Below are 20,885 nucleotides of genomic sequence, written 5' to 3'. Positions count from 1 at the left end.
CAAAAAAAAAAAAAAAGTAACCTATAGCGGCGGGCGAAACCGCCGCTAAAAGGTACATAGGGTATGTTGTTCATGAAGCCCTATAGCGGCGCTTATTTACCGCCGCTATAGGTGACAACCTATAGCGGCGGGCATATCCTGCCGCTAAAGGCCTCTTGACCCGAATGGCAACCTCATTTGGAGGCGGTTTTTAGCCCGCCGCAATAGACCAAAAGCGCCGCTAAATGGCAGATCTATTGCGGTGCTTTTTGCAACCGCCGCAATTAACCTATAGCGGCACTGCAGCACTGGCGGGATGGCCCGCCGCAATAGCCCAGTTTTCTTGTAGTGTGACTTCCAAATGACTTTTTTTGGCAGCTTCTTGCTGACAAGTTTGTTGCGTAGCTGATGGAACTCCATAAGGTACTGTTGGGCTAGGTCCGAGGTCTTCTCCAAGGGTGCCACTATCTCCTTTATTCTAATTTTGTTGCATCGATTCCATATAAACCAACAAATCATGATAAACCCTTCAGCTCCTCGAGGATTCTGCATCACTAACCTGAAAAGATCAACAAAAGAGAAAAAATGATTTGTCACATTACGCAACTCATCAAAGTTAGTAACCCAGGCGGCCTTCAAATTTTCACAACCCCATAAGCAGGGACGGACCCAGGTAAAGGGCTAAGGGGGCTCGGGCCCCTCCTGGGCCCAAAAAAAAATTAGCAAGTAAAATTTTCTAGAAAAAAAAAAGGGCTTGGGCCCCCCTAGTTTTTAGCTCGAGCCCTTTCACAAAAATCATGAACCCCTAGCCCGTCATCCGGCCAGCCTAGGAGCCTATGACCCATGTAAATCTATATATTAAAAAGGAAAGTGAGAGGCGAGACAGAGAGATAGAAAGTACTCAGAGACCCATCTTGATCGGAGACTCGTGTCGGTGTCGCCGTAATGAAGAGAGACAGAGAGATAGAAAGTCGTGTCACAGTGACGCCATGATGCTTGCGAGACCGGAGACCCATCTTGATCTTGCTACCCAGTCCAGTACCCACGCCGGCGAGACCCACTTGCCGCCGCTACCGCCCACGAAGATCCATCACAGGTATTTACTCTTATCTTTTCCTTCAAAACCTAATAAAACGTTTGTGATCTGAGAATCTGAGATTCACAAAAACTGTGCTTGTGCCTTGTGGACTTGTGGTGTTTCATGTTTGTTTTTTTACTGATGAGTGATGAACTGAACTGATGTTGGTGATTGTGAATTGAATCTGTGCTGCCTGTGGTGTTTTTTTTTTTTTTTTTTGGGCTTTTTGGCTTTGTGACTCTGTGTTTGTGACTCTCTCTCTTACATTATATAGATAAGAGAGAGAGAGAGAGAGAGAGAGAGAGAGAGAGAGAGTAGAGTTTGTAGAGATAGTTTTTTCTTTGTTGACTGGTAGTTGGGCATAATAGGGACAAGTGGAGTTGGGCAACGGACAAGTGACAAAAAAAAAAAAAAAAAAAAGGTAAAGTTAAGAAAAGTTTTTGCTAGTAGTGTCGGTAGTGGGATTCATTGGGTTAGTGGGTCAAAATTAGAAAGATGGAGACAACACAAAGACATAAATAAAGGCAGACCAAACAAAAAGAAAAAAACAAATCATATAATATAGAAAATTGTCACACAAATTTAAGAAAATAACAGTGATTCTTATATGATTTTTATTTTATTTGTAGATCATGAAAAAATCAACTACAATGCTTGATTTTTTTCAAAAGAAAAGGTTCAACTTCAAATTCTTCCGAAGTCAACGTAGAATTGCCAACAACTAATGTTACTATTCCAATTCTAGAAAATGTGGATGTTCCAAGTCTGGAAAATTTCGATGTTCCAATCTCTCAAACACAATTTCAAAGAATTGACCTTGATTCTTTGGATTATGATCCCAGAACACGCAAACAAATATTGGAATATCATGTTAATCAACGTGATGAAATTCGACGGGCTTACATTATAAAAGGTCCACACCAACCTCCTCTAAAGACATTCAAAAAAAGTGGAAAGCACAATCGTAGCTTTCAAGCTTCTTGGTTTGGAAATAATTCAACATGGCTTGAATATTCTCCTACGAAAGATGCAGCTTATTGTCTATCATGATTTGTCTTTCGTAATTCAAATGGGGTTGTGGGACAAAATACATTCATTGTTGGTGGATTTAGAAATTGGAGAAAGGTTGGGGGCAAAGATTATTATTTTCAAGGTCATATAGGAAAAGATCCTAACTCAGCTCATAGAGTTGCCAAGCAAATGTGTAAGGATTTGATGAACCAATGGTAGCATTTACAAAGGGTAGTTGATCATTTCACTACTGAACAAATTGCAAATAATCGGTTGCAACTGAAGGCCACAGTTTTTATTGTCCGATATCTTGCCTTTCAAGCTATAGCTTTTAGAGGTCGAGATGAAAGTTTTAGTTCATTAAATCGTGGGAATTTTTTTGAATCATTGGGTATTGTGTTTTGGAATGAGAAGATTGCTGAAATAATAGAAAAAGCTCCCAAAAATGCAACCTACACATCACCTAGGATTCAAAAGGAAATTCTACATGTTTTCTCAGTCAAAGTGAAAAAGGCCATTCGGGAAGAAATTGGTGATGCAAATTTTTGCATAATGGTTGATGAAACTCGTGATGAGTCCATGAAAGAGCAAATGGCTGTGGTTTTTAGATATGTTGATGCAGAAGGCTTTGTGAAAGAACATTTTTTTGGACTTATTCATGTTGTTGACACTACGGCTTTGACTCTAAAGAAGGGGATATATTCTTTGTTATCTCAACATTGCTTAGATATACAAAATATTCAAGGGCAAGGATATGATGGAGCAAACAACATGCGAGGTATGTGGAATGGATTACAAGTTTTGATTTTGAATGATTGCCCATATGCTTACTACATCCATTGTTTTGCACATCGTTTACAATTGGCATTAGTAAAAGCATCAAAACAAGTTGTTCCCATTAGTCATTTTTTTCTTATATTGCTTTTTCTGATCAAAATTGTTAATACTTCATGCAAGCGCAATGAGCAATTGAAATTTGCCAATGCTAATGAAATAGCACGTTTGATTGATCTTAAAGAGTTTAAGATTGGAAGTGGACTTCAAATTGACACTTTACAACAACCTGTAGAAAACATTGGAGTTCACATTTTAGATTAGTTTCTAGCTTATTAAGGATGTTTATTTCAACTGATGAAGTTTTACAAAATATAATTGATGATACAATTGATGGAGAACATCGGGCAGAAGCAGAGTCAACTTATGAGGGTTTAACCGCATTTGAATTTGTCTTCATCTTGCATCTTGAGAAGGAAACTATGGAGATCATTGATAAACTTTGTCAAGCTTTGCAAAGCCAATCTCAAGACATTTTAAATGCCATGCATTTAGTTTCATCTACTAAAGCACTTATCCAAAAATTTAGAGATGATGGGTGGGATGGCTTACTCACCACTGTAATATCATTTTGTGAGAAGCATTGCATTGATGTCCTGGATATGAATGCTCGTTATGTTGCAAGACGAGGTCGAGCTTGTAATCAGCAAGATAACGTTACAATTGAGCATCATTATCAAGTAAATTTTTTTTATGCTACAATAGATTCTCAACTACAGGAACTAAATTATCGGTTTAATGAAGATGCAATGGAGTTACTTAGGCTTAGCTCAGCTTTAGAACCTCAAGAGGCATTAAAATCTTTTAGAAGTAGTGATCTTTGTTTGTTGGTAAAGAATTTCTATTCACAAGATTTCATAGATTATGACAAACAAGCGTTGGAGAAGGAGCTTTATCATTTTGAGCATAATGTAGTCTAGGATTCAAAGTTCAAAAAATTGAAAAGTTTATTTGAGTTGTCTCAATGGTTAGTGAGAACTGGAAATTCAGAACACTACAAACTTATTTATAGAATAGTGAGACTTGTGCTTACTCTTCCAGTTTTTACTGCTACTACAGAGCGAGCATTTTCAACTATGAAAGTTGTCAAAACTAACCTTCGAAACAAAATGGAAAATTATTTTTTGATGGACTCTTTGATGTTATACATTGAAAAGGATATAGCTTTGACATTTAGTTTAGATTCAATCGTAGATGATTTTGAAAATTTGAAAGAGCATCGAGATCCCTTTTCATAGATGATTGTATAAAGAAATAATAGTGTTTCGTGTCTTTTGTTTTTGTTAGTAGATGATTGTATCTTAATATATTAAGAAACAATAATTTTTGGGTATTTGTCTTGGTTGATAGTTTATTAATACTATATGGAAGCATATTTGAAATTTTTTTTTCGCTTATCTCCGACCCCCCCCCCCTCCCAACTTAAAATCCTGAGTCCGTCCCTACCCATAAGGCATGAACAACTGTCTCAGGCTCCCTGTTACAGCTTGAGCAGTTGTCTGGAAGCACGACCTTTTGCTTCGCCAAATTTTCCAACGTAGGGAGCAAATCAATGCAAGCCCGCCACGCAAAAGTCTTTATTTTATTTGGCACGTTCAATCTCCATAGGCCTGCCAAGAATTTTTTGGTCTCCTCATTATCTAACACCGAAGCTAACCCACTAGTTTCCATATCACACAGGAGATGGTAACCTGCCTTAACGGAGTACTGACCATCCCTAGACTTTGGCCATATTAAGGTGTCTTCTTGGGGTGTAAGACAGAGTGGGATAGACTTTATTTTTTGTGCTTCAAAAGGCAAAAAGCACCTTTCTAATAAATACACATTCCACCACTCCGAGTTAACATCTAGCAGCCAGAGATATGTGAAATGACGTTGCCTGAACCTTCACCTAGCAGCCAACAGTCATGGTAGATATGGGTTGCCAAGTCATTGCCAATTCTGTACCTAGCACCTTCAGCAATTAATTTCCGAGCAATGAGGATACTCCGCCAGGCATAGGACCACGATTTGACTTATGCTGAGAAAATATCACCTAACGGGAAGAACTTTGCCTTGAAAACCCAATAGAATAGAGATTCCTTGTCATGGATCAGCCTCCATACTTGTTTTGCTAACATGGTATCGTTGAATTATCTTAGCTCTTTAAAACCCATACCCCCTTCATTCTTTGGTAAACACAAAGTCTCCCACTTTTTCCAATGAATCTTCCTCCTTTCACCACGTTGACCCCAAAAGAAATTTTTTATCATAACCTCAATCTCATGGCATAGACTCATGAGAAGTTTGAAACAACTCATAGCGAAAGTGGGAATGGCTTGAACAATAGCTTTCAATAGAACCTCTCTTCTGGCTTGTGACAAGAGTTTCTCCTTCCAACCTTGGAGCTTACCCCAAATCCTTTCTTTAATTTAAATTAAACTCTCCTTCTTCTTTCTCCCCACCACCGCTGGAAGCCCTAGATATTTCTCGTACTCCTTAATTTCTAGAACACCTAGAAAGTTTTTCAATTCAATTTTGGTGCTTTCGAGGACCGATTTCCCAAAGAAGAGATTAGTCTTAGAACCATTAATTTTTTTCCGGGAAGCTTTTTCATATTGAGATAATGCGAATTGGGTTGCTTGCACATCGCCCATCTTTGCTCGGCAAAATATCAAACTATCATCGGCGAAAAAAAGATGAGAAATTTGTGAACCGCTCCTGCATAAAGAGAAACCCCTAAGATCACCTACTACAACAACTTTTTTAATCAAACCATTTAAACCTTCCGAGCACAGCAAAAATAGATAGGGAGACAGAGGATCTCCTTGACGAATCCCCCTCGTTGGTTTGATACATCCTCGAGGTACCCCATTGATTAGTATGGCGTATGAGACTGATTTGACCGTTTCCATCACCAACCCTACCCATCTAACATGAAAGCCCATCTTCAACATTAAGTTCTCAAGAAAAATTCATTCCACTCTATTGTAATCCTTTCTCATATCCAATTTCATTGCCATATACCCCTCATTGCCCCTTTTTTTTGTCTTCATGTGGTGAAGTGTTTCGAAAGCGACCAAAATGTTATCTGAGATAACTTTGTCAAATTGAAAAGCACTCTGGGATTATGATACAACATAAGCAAAAGAATTTTCATACGATTAGCTAACACTTTAGATATTAACTTATAAAGAATGTTACACAGGGCAATGGGTCTAAATTCAGAAACCTTTTCCGGGCTTTTTAATTTTGGAATAAGGGTGATAAAAGTATGGTTTAAACTGGCGGGGATAGTACCTGAATTCAAACATGAGAGCACTGCATAAGACACATCATCACCAATGGAGTCCCAATAATGTTGATAGAAAATAAGAGGCATGCCATCCGGACTCGGAGCTTTCAAGGGAGAGAAAGTTTGAAGTTATGCTCTAGAACTTAATAATGCTGCATAAGCATTATAGTTTGGTCGCTATTTATAGATTATGGGGTGGAGCCTATAATGTAGCATGTGATCAAGTACAAGCAGAATGAAAATTCTTTTGCCAAGTCGGTCGTATGTAAGGTTGTCAAAATCGGGATCCTACGTAAGATCGTAAGATCGTGGGAGGTAGGTGGCATCGTGAATCATAGGATCGAATTGTGAATCGTAAGATCCTACATTATTTAAGGGGAAAAAAAATTGGTATGTTAAATAATTACATAAATTAAACATTCATAAGAAACAAAAAATGTGCACCCATTTGATGTAATTACCATACATTATTACATCTATTTGTAAGCATCATTTAAAGAGACCAAAAATCTCAAAACGTGACACTCTCTGGATGTTATTTTTCATTTAGGTTCAACTGACATTCTATCTCTCTACATTAGAATAGCAAAACTTGGTCTATTGAGACGTTATTTTTCATTTGGGTCCAACAGCCTTCCGTCAAGTTAAAGAAGATTACAAGAAACGAAGATCATTGGTGATCGTCAAAATCGTACGATCCTGAACGATCGCAAAAATCCTTGAAAGATCCGGATCATTTTGGGTAGGTGGGATCGTAAAATTGTAGGATTGTAAGATTCAGGTCGGGATTTTGACAACCATGGTCGTATGTACATGAATTTTTCTTTTTTGGTAAATAAGGTACATGACTTTTTCTCTATGAACATTTAAGATTGAAAGACTTACTAGAAGTAAGACCATAGACCAATTCCAAATCAACATTAACTTATAGACCCATTCTTCACGCTAGTATAAGTTAATGGGATTCAAATCCTCTAGATTTTCTAAGGTACTACACCAGTAGATTTCTTTAAATCCTAATCACTCTTTTATGATTTAAGGGTCTAGATTCTGCCATATCAACATTTCACTAACAATACTCTTAATTGTTTTGTTTGCAACACTATTTTATTATTTTAAAAGTATTGTTAGTAGAATATTAACATGGCAGAATCTAGACTCTTAAATCATAAAAGAGTGGTTAGGATTTAAAAAAATCTACTGGTGAAATACCCTAGGAAATCTAGAGGACCTGAATCCAAGTTAATTAGCCTTAGAATACTAGAAGGAGACCAGTTCTCTACTACTGGGTCTTAATGTAGGATTGAGATCAAGTGGGTATTGCACCTGATGCAATTCACCCACTTTTTCTCAAAATTTTTTTTACATTTTTAACTTTTTAACTTTCCTTTAATATATTTTATTTAATGGTTGAGATTGAAAGTTGTTTTTTCAACTTTCAATCTTAGCCACGGATTACAATTGCATCGAGTGATCTAAATCCCTTAACGTATACCTTTCAACTGGAATGCAAAAGTGGTATGCAAAATCCACTTGGACTGACCTTGGTTCCATACATTCCATGGTTTTCAATAACGGTCTTAGGATAAAAGCTATTACACACTTATACACATTAAAAAATCAACTGAAACTGAGACTTGAAGTTAATTTTTTTTTTTTTTTTTGACATTATCCTCTCTGTTGCATAAATAAGAAAATTTATAAAATAAAAAATAAAAATCTTCTGAACTGTCCCAATGCTGAGTTATATTTTTCCCAAACTTTCACATCCATCGTCAATAGTTGGCCCACAAGATAAATGAAAGCTGTTTCTTTTTCTTTTCTTTTTTTTTTATAAATAAATGAAAGGTGTTTCAGATGTGTTGAATAAGACATGGAACATATGCAATAAGACAAGCAGTGACGTTTGAGACTTTTATTTCAGTTTAAATCTGATTGAATATATGATGTGATAAGCGTAGTCAGGAAGTTAAACATTCTTGTGTGTTTTATGATGATATATGATCTGTTAGTTTTGAGCCTGTGATGGAGGGAAGTCTTTAAAGTTGCGTTGCCATTGTATCCGAATGTGTTTGGGAAGATTCGATTGGAAAATTTTAGAAAGTGAAAAGCTGAAGTCATGCACACGTTGTTGTGATGTAAAAAAATCCATTGGAACTGATACGCAAACGTAAAGAAGTCATCATTGATTCATTTCAAACATGGGAATCGATACGCAAAACAACATAGAAAGTCATGATTTCGAGCATATAATATAAAAGATGGCTACTTTCTTATCTGGCCAAACGCATTATTGCACTGAGATGGCTCAAGGATTGCCGTTTAAATTTTAAAATAGAAGTATCCAAAGCCTGGCTTCTGAGACGAAGAATTCTAGAAACATAACCAATCACATCCAATTTCACAATTTATTGACTCATAAAATTATGAATGATAGATATTTTCTGCTTTAGGCAGCTCATTACTTTACGTTATCCACTCAATTGCACAGGTTATAAAATTGTGTTTGGGAATGGTTGGGTCCGTACACAGACCGTGACAACAAAACAACAGCGATGCCCCATACCTACAGCATTAGACCAGACTAACAAGGTACTCGTAAACACACAAAAGGGTGCAAGACTGATGGAAGCATTCACTGATCTGAAGATCTCCCTTGTCCAACAAATAAGAATTTGCCCATTACTACTGTTTGGACTTGGGGGTGGCTTATTATGATAGGTCAATGTACAAACCAACACAGTTTTTATAAAGACTATTATTTGTGGTATATGATTTGTAATACACGAAAGAATGGAATTGCCCTTATGGAATTACTTTTAAATGTTCAGTGAATTGGAATGAAATTAAACTCTCCAAGACAAAATGATGCAAAGAGCAAGCGCCATGGAATTTGTAAGTAGAAGATGAACGGTTTAAGGTGAGCTAAATTATTGAGTATAATTAAGCAATAACTGAAAGAACAGACCATCAATCCCAACATGCAGGTTTAGGAGCCATTCTAATTCCAAAACAAGGGTTAAGAAAAGCAACGCTTTCCATTTCTTTTCAATTCTACTAACTAGGACTCTAGGAGCACATCATTTAAGGAAAAACATATTAGATGCCACCTTTACAGGACCATTTGCTGATTTGTAACCTTAGCAAAAAAGAACTGAGCAAAGACTCAGGGTGAACAAAATCAAAATGTTTTAAGACATTACAAATAAATAAAATAGAATTCAAAAAGCTTTATCAATAGAAAAGACAATGCATATTTCACCAGGTTAAGAACTCAAAATTGCAAACACATTGCTTTTATATTTAATAATTTCCTTCTAGGAAAAAAAATAAGTATCAAGGAACCCTTTCAGGTAATTAAAAAAAAAAAAGACATGATATGTGATTCATATTCCAAAACATCTAAATAAAGCTTACTTCTGAAAATATCCATATTATAGTCTTCGAAGTAACAAACGTGAATGTGCTGAGCTGCATGGCTTGGCTCAAAACGTCACTTCCCATCGTTAAAAAAATACTAATTAAAAGGCTCTGATGGATTGTGTCCACTTCTTGATACTTGGTGACCTGAGAATCCTCTGTCTGGCCGGGGACCTGGCCGATAGAAACCATTTCCCCTCGGTCTGTTGTAATCTCGATCACCCACATCATAGCCACTTCCCCTGCCATAACTCCGAGAGCCAAAACGCCCCCTTGGTGCATCTGACTGGTAGATGCCCCTGCCTCTGCCCCTTCCTGTCCATAACAGTTTACAATTAATTGAACACATCATTTAAAATAGTGATGTGCGGAGAGCAACATGCAGAAAGTTGGTTGTTTCCCATGCTATGATAGATTTACCAAAACAGAACTAAATTATTTCTGATGTCCCCTCTTTGCAGGCATCAACTATCAATCATTCTGCTTAGCAAGCTGATGCAGAAGAATCTATGCCCAAAAGAAAGGAACCATAAAGAAAGCCATTAGTCCTTATTGTCTTTTATTTCTTTTTCTGTTTAATTTATTATTAAGTCTTTAATATTTAAAAGGTCACATAACTAGCATGTGACTTTTAAAGAAGTTGAATGCTAGGATTTAATTGTTATATGTATTATGTAGAATTACTAAAGTCAATTATAAATAGCCCTTTCTTGAGTCATTGTAGGCAGCCTTTTCTTATCTATTTTATGAAATTTCATACTTGAATATTTCTTTAACTCTCTGAGTCTAGAAATTGATATTTGATTGTTCCTACTTTAATACTATTATCTTTTCTCTTTCTTTTTTTTCTTTAATCCTGTTTGTAAGTTGTAACTGGAATTCCTTCTAAAATCCTTCTTCTAAATTAGACCAAAGTTCTTGCCAATGAACTATAGCTCAACTGACACTTCATCTCCCATAATAATTGGTTAGAGGGTGAGATCGAGGGTTCAAGACCAACTAGGGGCATGGGTAACTTATCAAAAGAAAAGAGCTAAATCCTCACCGCATCATGTGATATCAAAGCAAAATATCTATATCTAGGTCACAAAATTCATATTTGAGTTGAATATGCGACTTTAAACTATTGCTGGTTAAGGTAGAGATTGTGGGAGTAGAGGAAATCAATGCCAGTAGATAGAGATGGCTAAGATGCGGCATATGATTGAAATTTTGTCGCAAGCTATAAAAGCTCTTCAATGATGGGGACCAACAGAAGCCTGTTTGGATATTTCAAACGCCAAGCACAACCCCATGGACATACTGGAAGGTGATCCAAGATGGGAACGATGCTATAGAAGAAGAAAACTCCTTTCATAATGTAGGACGAGGCAGATTGGAGGATCAGTTGGTGTGCGTAGTTGAATTGAAGGATAAAAATTCAAAAGGCACGTGTGCCATACACAGATTTTCCACCGATCTATAAAGTCTACCTTGATGGGGGGTGATTTTAATGTGGGTACTTCAATACATATTAAAGAAACTATTCAAGGGAGTGATGCACATCAAGTGTTCAATGCAAGTCCTACGAGTGTTCTTTTGGACACATAAAGTTTGCATACATACACATGCTGATTTGAATGATGCACTAGTGTTCAATGAAATTCCAAAATGAAAAATCTTTGTGAAGATGGGATTTTTTTCCTTAGAAATATGTAATTTTTAATAGGGCAAAACTTAGGTACAATACCTTAGGTTTCCTATTTAAAATTTTAACATCTGTCCAATTTGACATCCCAAACAAACGGCGTTAACCCATGGCTTAAAATTTTTTCTTTTTTCCTTCTTCCTTTTTTTCCTGTACTGCAAGAACCCACGGCTTCAAATCTCCAGTTGGCTCATTTTCTACTGGGTTTCAAACCAAAAAAAGGACCCTTCTTCCTCATTTTTCCAGTAACCAAACAGGAAAGATCAAAAAATAAAAGCTAGATCTACTGGGTTTCAAACCAAAAAACGGCACCTGAACTTGAAGCTACAATCAGATCCAATCTGATCCGTTCAGATTCCACAGTATCATAGATCAGAAAAGAAGAAAAAATCATAGATCAGAAAAGAAAGAATCGTAGATCAGAAAAGAAGAAAGGAAACAGATACACATACATACACACACACCGAGAGAGAGAAAGAAAGAATCATAGATCAGAAAAGAAGAAAGAGTCATAGATCAGAAAAGAAAGAATCATAGATCAGAAAAAAAGAAAGGAAACAGATACACAAACATACACACACCGAGAGAGAGAGATATGAGTTTTTTTTTCTTTTTTCTTTTTTGGGTTTTGGGTTTGGAAGAGAAGGGTCATGGGTGGTTTGGAAGAGAAAGGTTTTGGGTTTGGAAGAGAAGCCATTTGCAGGTACAGGAAAAAGAAGGAAGAAGGAAATATGGGTTTTGGGTTTGGAAGAGAAAGGTTTTGGGTTTGGAAGAGAAGACGTTTGCAGGTACAGGAAAAAGAAGGAAGGAAGAAAAAAAAAAAGATATTTTTGTTTTAATGCCATTTACCTGGTTTGTTAAATTGGAAAGGTGTCAAAATTTGAAATAGAAAACCTAAGGTACTGTACCTAAGTTTTGCCCATTTTAATAATTCTTCTATCAACACAATATTGAATTATGAGATTTTTTTTTTTTTTTTGATGACATAGAAGAACTTCACTCAGATTAGTTGCACGTCGCAAAGCATACTGTACAACAATCCTCACTATTAATCAAACCCCTACAGGCAATTGACCCACCCGCCAGAATCAGTTACCGGGTAATCCGGGGGCTTTTCACCCCTAACGGGCTAAGCAATTTAGGAAGATAAAGATACCGGATTTGATTGTGTTTGGGAAGATTTTATGAAGCAAGACTTAATTCGACAAGATTCAAGAAATGCAAAGATGAGGTTGAGCTGAGTTTTAGAAAAAACTCACATGGCGCTCAATGATGGTAATTTATTCCACATGACTTGTTCATGTTACAATTGAAGAAAGGTTCTTCAACTTGTTATGCATAAATTTTTATTGGCACATTAAGGCTATTTCTTGACGTACTTAAGACGACAAAGAAAGAAAGGATGAAAAACATTATTCGAAAACTCCAATAGATAATGGAAATTTGAAGCCAGACTCAAGAATGATTTTCACCAACCCAGAAAGAAACCCATATTTCCAATATGTTTTATTTCTCTCTGTTATGTTTAATTTATCATTACGTCTCTAATATTTTAAAAGGTCATGTGACTAGTTCATGACATTTAAAGAAGTTGGTGGGTTATGATTTAATTTTTACTGTAAGATGAAGGGCTAGGATTCTAAGATTCTAAGATTACTAAAGGATATTATAAAAAGCCTCTTTTGAGTCATAGACATCTTTTTCTTATCTACATCATGAAATCTCATATTTGAATATTTCTTGAACTCTTTAAATCTAGAAATTGATATTTGATTGTTCCAACTTCAATCCTATTATCCTTTTCCTAGCATTAATATTGTCTGTCATTAGAATTTCTTTTAGACCCTTCTTCTACACTAGATCTGAGTTCTCGCTGCATCACAAGCTTATTTCTTCTTAAACCCTTCTTCTACCCTAGACCTAAGTTACCTAAGTTCTCACCATATCACAAGCTTAATAACAAAATATCATCGTCAAGAAATTCAAGCTATGGATAACATAATTGCATAATGGAGTGGGAAAAGCCAAACCAAAAATCCTTGTCTAGTGGCTATATGTCACACACAAAGACCATCAGTACATAAGCTGAAACAGTTTATTTACATCTTTTTTCTAAGTAGTGACAAATTTATAAAAATAAAAAGAAATCTATACACACAAGCAGCGGCACACAGAATTGCTCAAAAAAATTACAATTTAAAGTTCAAATAATCAACTAGTCAAAAGGGGCACACAGAATCGCTCAAAAAAATTACAATTTAAAGTTCAAATAATCAACTAGTCAAAAGGGGAAATGAACACGGCAATATATATATATGGGATTCTTAGAGCCCCTTCCAATGACACTAATAGGCCACCTCAGGTCCTATTATAAATATAGTTCACCATTGAAGAAGAATGTAATATATCATTTCTCTGATTACTTATCAAAAAAAAAGAAGAAGAATGTAATATAGATCGATGCACTAATTCTTCAAATGTAAGGAATTTTATGGCATTTCATGAAATTCAATAAAATTGAAAGAGAAAAAATACATACTTGCTCCCCGAGATGGAATGTTGCTGTTTGGTCTCCGCTCTTCAATGTATACTTGTCGTCCAGCAATCTGAAGAGAACCCGCCTACAGAAATATAATCAAAGAAATTTTTAATATAAAAACCCTTTTCCTCTCAATAAGTAATAGGATGCATTAAAAAATCACAGAAATTTCCCCCAAATAGAAATTTTAATCTAAGGTTAACCATATCAAATTTATAAAATTTAAGAAAGCTGAAAAATAGCTTAATGCCACCAGAAAAGGGACACATAAACTTGAAATTTGGAATGAGGTCAACCGAGTTGAGAAAGTATTAGCGAGAAGGCTTATGTCAGAAAATACGTTAAAAGCCTTTTTTTTCCATCTTGAATAAAATACTTGGGTTGATTAAGGCAACTAATAGATCTTTTATATCAAGGATTCACAAAGCATATTCACCTTGATTGCATTCTGAACACCAGTCATATCTTCAAATTCAACAAATGCATAGCAAACACCAACATCCTGCACAATAAGAAATATTTTGCTTCATAAAATTTGAAGCTAAAATGCATTAATATAGTTAATAGAGATATCAAGGGTATGAACCTTGCGACTTCTAACGACGACGCCCTCATCACTGAGTGTACCAAAATTCTTGAATTCCTCCTCAATTTCAGAAGCAGACACAGTAGGTGGCAAATTTCTCACATAAACAGACCTAATTTCACCTACGGGTATCCATACATAAAATCAAACACATGCTGAAACATAAACGACACTTTTAAAAGTAATTGTGAATTAATGATATCTTCCCTAAGAGAAAAAACATATAAGTTCCCCCCTCCCCCCCCCCAAAAAAAAAAAAATCCTATTCAATCTTAAGAAAATCTATTGTCTTAATACCATAGTGGAAACAAATATTAGGAGACCTAGAAAGAATACCTTCATCTTCCATTATGGGAACCTCCTCTGCCGTCTCCACCACAGACCTTTCATATGTATTTGATGAAAAATTTGATTGCTGAGTAGTGGGCTGTGAAGCATGATCCCACTCTGAGGTAAGAGGCATGTTTTTGTTAGCAGAAGGCTGTGAAGCTACTGCTTGTGTGGGTTGTCCTTTAGCTACCCGTAACTTCCAAAATAATCGAACAGACAAAATCAGCCTCATGTTTTAAAGGATTCCTCATAAATATGGCTAATTGCTATATTTAGTACATACAATTGAAGCATAAGTGTGCTTTTGAGGCTCTCCAATAGGTTCCTCAGCATTGGGAGGCAGGTGGTCTTGTACAGCACTCACTGTATTCTGAAGTAAACCATTTGACTCTGCAGCATCGTTCTCCAGAATGTGTTCAGACTCGGGGACATGCTGCAACCGTTGCTCAGAGTAACTATAATTGTCAACAGGGCCATTTTCATTTACCTCAGTAGGAGACATGAATTCTCTTGACTGGACTTCTCCACCAAGCAAATAATTGGATACTGCAAAAGCTGTCATTTCATTAATAAATTATTGGGTACAGGAAAATTTTCCAGTATCTGTCATAGGGACAGTTACAAAATCTGTCACTGTCACATAGATTTTTTTGAGAAAAAATTTTTATGAAAGGTGTTTCAGATTTAACTCATGCTTTGAAACTTTTTTGTTTTTATGACGTGGAACATCACCAAGGCATGGCCCTGGGGAGTAAACCACAGATGCAACCCCACCCACCAAAACCATGTATCACGTAATCCAAGGGAACTCCTACTTGGGATTGAACCCAAGATGTCTGGGTCTTCAGTTCATCCCAAGCCTCCAACCACTAGGCTGCAACCTAACGAGTATGCATAAACATAATTTTATATTGAACTCCAGCCACAATTTTAAATTTTCTGACCAAAAAGTAATAACCAAACCCAACAGTATACTTTTTTTATTGGTGATGTGCACATGCACCTATTTCAAGGAGATGTCATTTGAGCTAGAGCTCATTGGCTACATCCAACAGTATACTTCTCATTGGTAATAAAAGATCTAATGATGCAGCCAGCAAAGAGTCAAGAAAAGACTAAATCAAATTCAAAGGGGTTTTAGGTTCCCCAATTAAATTCAAACACTTGGGTGGATAAAATTTAGCTATCCTAAATAAATAACATTGTTTTATTTCATTGGTCAATGCAACCAAATATTTAAATTTAATTGGAGAACCTAATGTACTGTACCTAAGGTATTGTATCTAAGTTTTACCCAATTCAAATATATTCTAGAATTGTGGTCTAGTTTTAATGCAGAGCCTTCTTGGCATCCTTAATAAGTTACTTTAGTCAATATTGAGTCTTAATATTAAGTTTATTTAGGTTAAAAATTTACCAGATCTACCACCGCGCACCCTTGGCGCGATAGTCACTCTACAAGTATAAGTGCTTATGGGGTGTGAGGGTAAGAGCCAGGGTTCAAGTCTCCAAGAGGGGAACTTAGAACACATATACACTTAGATTAGAATAAAGTAAAATTTCTATCTTGTATAAAAAATAAAATAAAAATTTCCCAGATCTGTTTTAATTAGGTATTACTAGAATAAGGGTAATCTGGTAATTTTTCAGATATTCTGGAATTGTAATTAAATTTTACCATGAGTCTTATTTATTGTTTTGAACCATTTTTTATATTTGGTTTAGAAGTTCTTAATTACTATTCGTTGTTATTAAAAGCACTATTCTTTCTTGGAAAATGTTATTTAAGAGCCCTAATAATTCCTTGGAAAGGGTTTGGGAATAGCCTGTATAAAGGCTTTTATGTAATCAATAATAGAGATCGAGATAGAGATAGATTGAATTTAATAAAATTCCAGCAGCTTACTTTAAGCTTTGAGGGTGTGGCTGTCTTCTCCTTCCAGAGTACTATTGCTTAGGAAACTTAGGTGTGATTAACTAGAGTTTATCTTTCTTTGTTTCTGGTTCTATTCACTGTTTTGACACTAAATCGCCAGCAAATTCATTCAATATCTAATCTTTTAATTACTTCTTTTTCCTCAATCAATCTTTTTATTATTAAACCCTTAAACATCAAACTCTATTCAAGAACCCTTCAAGATCTCATCAGGATTCCTAATTTAGGGCTGAATTTCTAAAGATCCAACATCATCTGACCATATCAGTAATTACAGAATTAATTCTGTTTAATGATTAAAATTATTGTAAATGAGCAATAAATATAATTACACAGATTCCAAGATTATTTTACTAAAAAAATCAAAAGCTTCTTATATCAGTGGATAAAAAAAAATTGTGATTATTGCACCCTGCATTAATGAGAACTATTCATCCCCACACTTTAGGTTGAATGACCAATACCTGGATCTGGAATAGTAGTAGGAGCATTTAATTTGGACTCAAGATTGCTCTGGGCTAATATGACTGCAGGATGGTGGAGAACCGGTTCATCGTCAATGAAGTGAAAAATATCATTAAGCACAAAATAACCTTTCTCCTGAGGCGCAAGAAAAAATGTCTCCACAAATTTCCTCTTTCCACTGAAATCCTTAACTTGCACTGAGCCTGAAACCATCACAAGAACACCTCCATTCCAAGATTCCAGGGAATGCGCTGTCTTGATTTCAATTCCCGTATAGCTGAGTGACATAACAAGTGCATGGATTTGCTGGCCAAACAAAAATAAAATTGGACAAAGTGTATAAGAAGGTCTATTAACTGCTCACATATTATCAAATCAGAACAAAGAATAGCTCCTTAGGATGGAACCACTATGAAATCAGCACAACTGTATATATTTTAATCTAGCCAATTAGCTTCAAAAGTTTTTTTATTGGTAAGTTACACATGCACCTGGTGTGAGTTTTTTAAACTAATACCTTACCCTCCAACCCATTCTCAAAGGCAGAGGAAGTGTTATTTGAGCCAAAGCCAATTAGCCAATCAGCTACAAATTATGTTAAACATACAACGAAAACTTAGATCAGTATAGCTACATTCTGATATATAAAACCTGGTTCAAAGCAAAATCATTTACAAGATAACTGGTATCATTTAATACACCAAGTTCCAGAATACGTCAATACTAATTAATCATAATAATGGAACCATGACATCAGCAACAAATGTGCCAACAAGATTCTGAACACTATGGGTGAAGACAGACAGATGTTAGCTGGATGCCTGGACCTAATGAAAACCGGTGTACTTGCATACTATTCCATTTTTCATTGCATAAATGCTTACTGCTGCCTTAACTACATAATTTTCTTGTTAGCATATAATCATTAATCGATACAATTTTTTTTTTTTTTTTTTTTTTGATAAGTAGAATATAATCAATACATGCACTTTAAGTAATATAAATCTTATAGACTTTAGTCAAGTTTTTAAAATTTCCATTCATCTCTATTCTGCCAAATCCAGATGCTTAAAAAAACTAAATGAGGATTGTTTAAAATAAAAGCAGCACATAACTGAGTAGGAGCATAATTTTCTGATCTAAGCTTCTGTTGTATGTTTAACATAATTTTGTAGCTGATTTGCTTGTATTTTTTTAAAGGTGCTTTATGCACATCAACGTGAGCATAGAGTAGCCCCACTCATTTTCAATAAAAATTCTATTACTTATCAAAAACAAAACATAACTGAGTTGGAACAATCATTAGCACCTAAGTATGTTCATAACTAAACATGAAAGAGAAAAGGGGGGGTGGAGGGAGGTGCCTTATAGGATCAGTACTGGGTTCTGGTCTCACCTAAGTAGGGTCCTAAGATGAATGGTTTGGATATTCTATTTTTCAAATTTATCCACGAATAAATAAGCACACAGATTATATAACTGTTTTTATAACAAGCAATAAGTTGTACAGTCAACTACAGAACCATGTTTCACAAAATGATAATAATGTTAACTTTATATTATTGATTTTTGTCAAATAAAAAATAGTGGAATAGGAAGCACAACATTCTTCTACCATGTTAGTAGTGTATACACCTCTTCACGTTATTACCTAATTCTATATAATCAAGAGTCTTGTAGCTTAGTTGCATTGCTCAGTTCTCCCATGAAGGAGAACCTGGGTTTGAATCTTTCTCACCACTTCATTTAAGCAACAACAACAAAAAAACAAATACTAATTGCACATAACAATGGAAAGGCTACCATAATATTAAACTTCACATTCTTATACATTGAAAATTTGCATGGAATTTGTAGTTATCAGTGGCTTCCACCATATTACACTATTATTTTTATCTTACAAAGCCACCAAGTCATTATACCAATGAGTACACAGGCAAAAGAGTGCATGAAATTAGTCGAAAAGCATCAAGCACGTGCCTTAATCATATTATCATTGTGCTCCCCAATAAGTTACAACCCCTCAAACCCACCCCCACCCTCACCAGCTCAAAAACTATCTCACTTCCAGCACTTTGGCATGCTCTACTAAGCATGTAGTCATGTCTTGTACACTACTAATGGACCAATTACTGAATGACCAAAAACATGTGATATTTCCAAACAAATAATTCACCCTATGGCACTAATCTGTACCTCATCAATTCACTTCCTTTGTTTCCTTCATAGACCCAATGGTTCATACCCTTCCACCTCAAAATTTTAACAAACCAAAAATACCATCTAAACCTGCCACTGCTACTAAAATGTATCACAATGCAGTAATAAATCCAGGCATACAAACAAAAATTGACCAAAATTTAAATAAAATAAAATAAAAACCCAGTAAAGCAGCAACACACTTAATTGTTCCTTTATATCATATTTTGGTTATAACCCAATTCATGAATACAAAATCCAAATCCAACATTGTTAATAGAAGAATAAAAGGATAGACAGAGAGAGAAAGAGAAGTATACAAGCATAGCAGAGGCAGTGTCGCGGTTGTTGCCATCGATACGAATCATGGTACTGGCTTCGGAGTAGAACTGGTGCACGAAGTCCGGTTGATTCTGTAAAACCTGGTAGTACTGTCCCACAAAGTACGTCCCCACCTGACCCATTTTACATTAAACAAACAAACAAATACAGATTATAATTAATCAGTACCTTAGCTTAAGTAAAAGCTTTTTTAGCTAAATAGATTAAGAAAAAGACCTGAGCAGCAGTGACAGGAATAGGAAAGGGCGTGGCCATTGTTGTCTGAAACACCCTAAAACCCTAAAAATCACAAAACCCTTAGAAAAGAAGGAGGAGAAGAAGAAAGATCCACAATGCCTCTCTATCTAACTCTCTCCCTCTCTCTCTCTCTCTCTCTCTCTCTCTTAAGATCTGAAATAACACAATAACACACAGTATTACTATCATAAATACATCATTATGAAATAACAAAAACCCATATGGAATATTGAGAAATAAACATAGAGAGAGAGATCTGAGAAACGATAATAAAAAGTTATGAGAAGAAGAAAGAAGATAGAAAGTGTTGTTGGGGTTTTAGAGAGAGAGAGAGAGAGAGAAGGGATGACCTTTTTTTGGGGGGTTGTAGAGAGAGAAAGAGATTTAGGATTCTCCACTAAAAACACAACACAACACCCCCACACACACCACAACACACCACACCACAGGTTGAGGGTGTTGTGTTCCTCTGGCTGGCACTGGGTTTGGTTTTGTTGTTTCTGTTTTTCCAAAATCTCTTTTCTTTCTTTTCTCTCTATTTCGCTTTTTCTCTTTTTTTCCCCTTTTTGTTTTTGGGTTTTCTTTTTTTCTTTTTTTTGGGGGATTTTTTTTTTTTTTTCTTTAAGCCGTCACCACAAATGTACGGCTACAAGGGGTTTTTTTTTTCACTTTTCAAATTTCATTGTTGCTGCTGCTGATAACAACTTTTTCATGAGATTCCTTTATCACCTTTCGGTATAATTTTCTAATATTGGTTTATGGAAGAAAATAAAAAGAATTACTTTAGAATATTCTTTTTATTTTCTTTTTTAGGAGTTTAAGCAGTAGAAGGGATAGAATAGACAAGAGGAAATGCTTATTCTTTTATTTTCATTTCCTCATATCGGATATTCTTTTATTTTCTCTTAAAATTTCCATTTTTCATTCTCTTGTATCGGGTGGAATGATATTAAATTTAATGAAAATCT

General features: G+C 35.5%; 1 protein-coding gene across 2 annotated transcripts; it reads right to left on the bottom strand.

The window, feature by feature from the left end:
• Positions 1–9,442: 9,442 nt before the first annotated feature.
• LOC115995465 (nuclear transport factor 2-like) lies at positions 9,443–20,230 on the bottom strand. Of its 2 annotated transcripts, none has more exons than XM_031120041.1 (9): positions 19,897–20,229; positions 19,659–19,793; positions 17,139–17,445; positions 15,022–15,284; positions 14,745–14,934; positions 14,409–14,530; positions 14,259–14,324; positions 13,823–13,904; positions 9,443–9,911 (listed from the first exon to the last, which is right to left on the bottom strand). In XM_031120041.1, exons 1-9 carry the CDS (start codon positions 19,933–19,935, stop codon positions 9,694–9,696), a joined length of 1,422 nt encoding a protein of 473 aa, XP_030975901.1. In that variant the 5' UTR covers positions 19,936–20,229; the 3' UTR covers positions 9,443–9,693. The 2 variants fall into 2 exon arrangements, with proteins under 2 accessions (XP_030975901.1, XP_030975900.1); XM_031120040.1 differs by having other exon boundaries at positions 9,589–9,911; positions 15,022–15,293; positions 19,897–20,230.
• Between the last annotated feature and the right edge of the window lie 655 nt (positions 20,231–20,885).

The sequence above is a fragment of the Quercus lobata genome, chromosome 6 (genome assembly GCF_001633185.2).
Source record: "Quercus lobata isolate SW786 chromosome 6, ValleyOak3.0 Primary Assembly, whole genome shotgun sequence".
Classification (NCBI taxonomy): domain Eukaryota; kingdom Viridiplantae; phylum Streptophyta; class Magnoliopsida; order Fagales; family Fagaceae; genus Quercus; species Quercus lobata.
Note: the sequence above shows the minus strand (reverse complement) of the source record. Positions and strands in the feature narration are given on the sequence as shown.